Source organism: Anopheles merus, chromosome 2R (genome assembly GCF_017562075.2).
Source record: "Anopheles merus strain MAF chromosome 2R, AmerM5.1, whole genome shotgun sequence".
NCBI lineage: Eukaryota > Metazoa > Arthropoda > Insecta > Diptera > Culicidae > Anopheles > Anopheles merus.
Genome location: NC_054082.1, coordinates 44,862,363 through 44,868,075, shown reverse-complemented (window position 1 = coordinate 44,868,075; position 5,713 = coordinate 44,862,363). Strand labels below are relative to the sequence as shown.

At 43.1% G+C, this 5,713-nt stretch overlaps 1 protein-coding gene across 2 annotated transcripts; it reads right to left on the bottom strand.

Annotated features, from left to right (window-relative positions):
• Positions 1 to 1,395: 1,395 nt before the first annotated feature.
• On the bottom strand, positions 1,396 to 5,344 carry LOC121589765 (endoplasmic reticulum mannosyl-oligosaccharide 1,2-alpha-mannosidase-like). 2 transcript variants are annotated; one of them, XM_041908883.1, is made up of 6 exons: positions 4,808 to 5,344; positions 4,549 to 4,716; positions 4,144 to 4,368; positions 3,461 to 3,988; positions 3,207 to 3,394; positions 1,396 to 3,132 (listed from the first exon to the last, which is right to left on the bottom strand). In XM_041908883.1, exons 1-6 carry the CDS (start codon positions 4,901 to 4,903, stop codon positions 2,484 to 2,486), a joined length of 1,854 nt encoding a protein of 617 aa, XP_041764817.1. In that variant the 5' UTR covers positions 4,904 to 5,344; the 3' UTR covers positions 1,396 to 2,483. The 2 variants fall into 2 exon arrangements, with proteins under 2 accessions (XP_041764817.1, XP_041764818.1); XM_041908884.1 differs by lacking the exon at positions 4,144 to 4,368.
• Positions 5,345 to 5,713: the final 369 nt, after the last annotated feature.

Sequence of the window (5,713 nt, the reverse complement as noted above, 5' to 3'; positions counted from 1 at the left end):
AAAATTATTTTAAGGAATAAAATCAAGACCTCTTTCACCCTAAAATCATGGTGGAATTATACCATCCAAAAAGCCTGGGAAGAAAAATGGAAAGCTAGAACAGACTACAACCAAAATCGGACGATCGAAAAACCAAATAAAATATAAAAATGGGCCCTCATGAGAATGTTCAAAGACAAACCGGCCAGAGCAAACAAGATAGCCACAGATAAGTACATAGCTAAAAAATTCCTTCATATTCATTTTGCTTCATCGAACCAAAAAAAAAAAGTGAACTAAGAGCTCGATTCATAAGCGATAACAATCTGATTGACTATAACAGATAGCACAATATCCTGAACTCAAAAAAGAGTTCTGCTCCTGGTATTGACCAAATATCAAAAAAATTGTGGCATAGGGATTTAGATAAAAACTCCCATTGAAGAACTTAAAATATCCAAGAAACTCCAACACCCAGCATCCACAAGCACTACAGAACTCTACGAACTCTCTACAAACAGACTTGGTACTCGAGATATCGACTAAAAAACGCTGGAACAATATTGCAATTTACAGGTGACAGGAGGATAGACGAACTCCTTGGGAGAATATTACATAACTGTGAATGCACTCGAGCAATAATCCAATGGATCCCAAACCATGTCGGAATAGCTGGAAATGAAATGCCGATCAATTAGCCAAAGATAGTCTTAGTAAACAAACTGTGATAAATAACAAAATAAGATTTAAAGATGTTATTAATGTATTCCAACAGAGAGCTAACCACGAAACCAATACATGGTACGCGGAATTATCAAAAAATATAAAAAAAGACTAAATAGATTAATAGCGGGCCACGACTATGGAAATTTCTGGTTACACAAAATGAAGCTCACAGATAGAGGGACTTGTGAAATTGGTAACGTAGATGACACAGCGAGCCACAGAGTCTTCACATGCCACAAATTCGAAAGAATGGAACGAAAAGAACAATTGGAAATCAACAAACAAAATTTAATCAACGCCTGGAAGCCGAAAAACAAATTGAAAATGAAAAATGTGATACAATTTATGAAAAACCAATCGAATATCCTGCTGAAACGTCCCACTCAAACTATGTGACCTAAATACACAGACGACTTAATCTAACAACATTAATAGACAACATAAACAAAACTTCAGAGGACATAGAGAACATAGAATATAGAAGAGAGAATATAGAAAATTTACAACATAGAGAAATACGATCTATGCCTTTTAATGCCGTCCAAAAATAAGAGAGGTTGTGTTCTCACCAACACAATAGCGGACTAGCACCGAAGGGCCCAGGAAGCTGGATTTCAGTACCGAACCGTCAATCGACCTCGAGAAACAGAAGAAGAAAAGGGACAGAGATTTCTCATTCCACACTCGTATAATAATGCTTCCTTCGTGTGTTTATTCTCAGGCCATATCGATTGTTTATTTCCGATCCATTTTCTTACTCATTCGCATTTCCTAAAATTCTGATCAAGACCATTAATTTAAGACAATAGATAATATTTAACCTCTAATCTTAAGGAAAAAAATCATGATTGTATCATTTAACCATCTATAAGAGTTTGTATTTGTGTGTCTAAGTCTCGACCGAACCCATTCTACCTCTTCCCGCTTTCGGTTCATCATTGAGTTTAACTTTCTTTTGCTACATTACCACCGAGGGACTAGAAAACAGTGTACACGAAAGAGAGTAAGGAATCATCAACCGAATCATTCCTATCACTAGCTCTATTATTTTGTTTTTGTTTTTAAATCCTTCGATTATTTTACGACGTGAAACTGGCACTGGTGCGCCACTTCCATTCGCTAGTGTATTATTATTACGTTTCTCCCTTATTGGAAACCCTAGGAAAGAGGAAAAATCGGGACGTCAAATAGTGGAGACAGAAGGGCGTGCGGGTGTTCAGAGGAAAATTTTTGAAATAATTGGAGAAACAGAAAGAAAAAAGAAACGTGCTCGGGAATGTGTTCTCGTATGTGCAAGGCGTACAAATCGGCGTAGCTCTAATCGCCACCGGCTGCATTTTTGGTAACATTCAATCAAGGATCTGGACCCTTTGGCTACTACAGCCGTAGGAAACGCTAGTTTCGATATCTAAAATCCTCGTACACTTATTTACACAGAAATAGCTGTCAGTAGCAGCTCTCAATCGATCTTCTCAATCGTCCGCAGTTCGTTAGGTGCCATCCTTTACCAGGGGATATTAACACACATAATCAAAACTTACACTTAATCCCGCCCATTTTGCTAGTACGTATCGAAAGGGATCGCAATGTAGATCTTTCACTAACTAATAAATATCGTTTGCTTCGAGAAGTTTGTTTTACTCTTTCGCGAAGGTTGTCCCTTTACTGATCGCCTTACAACGCAGTCTGTCAGCGACATTTTTGTAAACTTAGTTAAAAATAGATAAAACTCGACCTCATGTTTACCACTGTACCGGTAAGCAGTCGCTTCGTGCCCATTAATCGTCCCGTATCGGAAGCAGATGAGCCTCGGAATTGAACACATACTTGTCGAGATCGATCTCGTTCCGATCGTCGCTGAACAGCAGGTAGAAGTACTTGAGCGTTTCGCCCAGCCAGAAGCTTTCCATCATATCGCGGGGCCGCGTGTTGAGCGGGTTTTTCACGTTACCGATCGAAGTGTAGCCGTTCTTTACCTTGGTGTAGCGATTGAACGCTTCAAAGATCGTCCAACCCATGTCCTGATACGTTCGGTTACCAGTGATGGCGTAGAAATAGTACAGACTTTCGACAAACTCCGGTCTCAGCAGATTGTGCGCATCGTTCGTCTTCACGTAGATGTCAGTCTCGGATTCGCCGTTCACGTTGAAGTACGATATTTCCGGTGCTAGCTGGGTCGGTTGCTTCATGTACGTTTGATAGCACGTTTCCAGTAGATCAGTTGCCAGTCGCAGATGCGTCTTTGGCATTCCGTTCTTGTAGCCGAGCAGCAGCGTGCCGGGAAGGTAACACGTTAGATGGTCCATCTTGGGCTTGAAGTCCTTCCCATTGAGCAATTCGCCGATGTAGACGTGCTTTTCGTTCGGAGTTGTTCGCACGAGCTGATTCAGAACGCCTCGCATCGACTTTTGATAGTCCTCGATAAGACTGCAATTAGAAATGTTTATACGAAAAAGGTTAAAGCAGTGCACGACACTGTATCTCATCCGTTGGGCACTCACTAGTCATCGGCTTTTTTGCCCGTCTGAAGCCACTGTTTCAGCAGATACTCGTAGTACGAGTCGGCGCGCGCTCCTAACGAAACCGTTGCAAAATTGCGAAACTGCCCTGTGTTAGCGTTGATGAAGATAGGCACCAAACCTTCGTTTTTATCTAGCTCGTGTATTTTAAGATTCACTCTCGATGCCACCTGCAAACATATTCCGGCGTGGTAATATATTTCTTCATTTTGATCATCACTCCAAACTTTACAAACCTTTTCGAAGACGGGATTCTGAGAGGCACGGGACAAGTCGCGGAATTCCAGCTGGATGGTCGTTACCTCGCTCGTGGAACTGTCTGGCGACCATTTAGGCGCATGTGCGGCAAGCGATCCAATGTTCACGTCCGAAAACGGAATGCCCGACGGCGAATCGAAGCACGGCAACAACCGATTGCCGAGATCGATGGCCTTGTCGAGAAACATACGATCGCCGCTCAGATGGTACGCACTCAACAGCCCACCAACGACACGGATGGTTACTTCAAACAAATTGACTTCACGGTTAATGTCAAACTTTAAGTACTTCTCGACCCACGCCCGCGCTTCATCGTACTCGTCCTGCAAATCCATAATGTAGAGCGTATCGAGGGAATCGACCAGAGTAAGGCCGAGCCCAAACCAGTCGGAGTACCCCATCGAGATGGGCTTTAAATTATCGTGCCCCCAGGCGTACTCCTTGTACCCTTTCCAGGAATGCAGTACGGCATCAACCACGGCCCGCTGTCTGTCGTTTGTTGGGCCCTAAAATGTGTGAAGTGTGAAGTAATGTAGCAACATTCTAGGCATAATTTCTACACGCAATACAGACAACATCAACGAACTGACGGCAGCAATGGTATCACAAGAGCATGCCACACTGTATACAACATCCGCACCACCGTAAGCACATCACATACCTTAAAGTCTTTAGCACCAGCGAGCGGCGCGCGTCGATTTTCCTCCAATACGTTTTCCTCGTTGTCAACAATCTCTTTCGGTTCCTGGTGGACAACCTCTAGCTGCATAAGGTTTGCTTCTGCCTGTTGGGCTACCGGCTTTGCAAGTGCCTCTTCCGTCGGAGGATTTGCCAGAGTGTCGGTGAGCTTGATCTCTTTCACGACGGGGGAAGCTAATCGCTCATGCTATAATTCGTACCGACACCATAACCGGGCAGTTGCACAAGAAACAAAAGCGGCATACGTAGCACAGTTGCAAACACGCGGAATTTCAAAGCAGGGAGAGACAATGTGACAAACGAAAAAGGACATTTTAAGACATTTGGTATCACAGGGACAGTGTCAACATCAAAGCATGTATATTACCCGTTCCTTGAAAGGTGCTATCTGTATGTGCTCCATCGGATCGATCACCTCGGAGCTGCGGGACGGATCGTTGAACGGTAGCACGAAGAAAATGACGTAAAAAATGCACATGCCGGCTAATAAGATGCACGCTAAATTCTTCTGGAACCGGGACAGCTGATTCCAGTGCTGCAACGCGGAAAAACGGAAACAAAAAAGGTCATTTTTTTCAGTAACCATGTGCCTTCCCTATCGAGCATGTTGTTCGTTGAATACTCACCCGTTTTAAGCTTTTCCTAGAGCTAACATTTCCAACTATCAACGGATCGTTGCTGACGGGAAGAATGACCGATACATGTTCTATTTTGGCGTCCATCGTTCCCGCTGTACTACTATCGGGGGGAAAGGGGCAAATGCGGGCGAAAAGAGCCGTGCTCCCGATTTGCTGTGCTGGCGATGATACAGTTTCAGTCGATGCAGCAAACACTCGTTTTATCTATCGTGGCGCAAACCAGCTCATCGTGATTTTCTTCCACAACGAACAATGGGGCCTGCAGTCGGCGGAATGGGACAGATGTAAGGGATTCGCGGGGGGAGCACTACTTTTATCACGCCGGAACTACAACCGCTCAACCGTAGCCGGTTGGTGGGTTGCTGGTCAAGGGAACAGACCGCAGCACGGACGCTACATTCAATTCGACGATGGGTTTTCTTTTCGTTACCAATTAAACCAAATCGAGTAAATGTTATTTATATCCACTGCGGTGGCTGCTGATGAAAAACGTCAACAAACACACATTGATGACGTTTTGTTTGATGTTTGATACTGTGTGGCCAGATTATTTTGGCGGTTTTCGGTAGGCCCATCAAAAATTTATCGGTAGTTTTCGGTAGATTAACCGTAGAGTTGGCAACCAGATTTACACACGTAAGTTGGCAACCGGCATACCCGGGTATTCCACACGTTTTGATGCAAAAAATTAACGATTTTCATAGGTAAACAATGCTTTCTATATTTTAATGCTGTAAGCAAGTAATGCCGACCATATATTCTCTTCTATTTCATTTATTCATTAATTTTATTTTATTTTTTGATAAAAATAACGGTCAAATTGAAATTTGGAATCGCTTGAATTTGACTCGAAAATAAGCACAATACGAAAAGAGGAAGAAGAGAAACGTCAAT

Excerpts from the sequence above, each read along its gene's own strand:
- LOC121589765 (XM_041908883.1), bottom strand. The coding sequence starts at position 4,903 with ATGGACGCCAAAATAGAACATGTATCGGTCATTCTTCCCGTCAGCAAC. Across the intron at positions 4,369-4,548 it reads TAGCACCTTTCAAGGAACGG|CATGAGCGATTAGCTTCCCC; the intron begins GTAATATACATG and ends TACGAATTATAG. Across the intron at positions 3,989-4,143 it reads CTGGTGCTAAAGACTTTAAG|GGCCCAACAAACGACAGACA; the intron begins GTATGTGATGTG and ends CACACATTTTAG.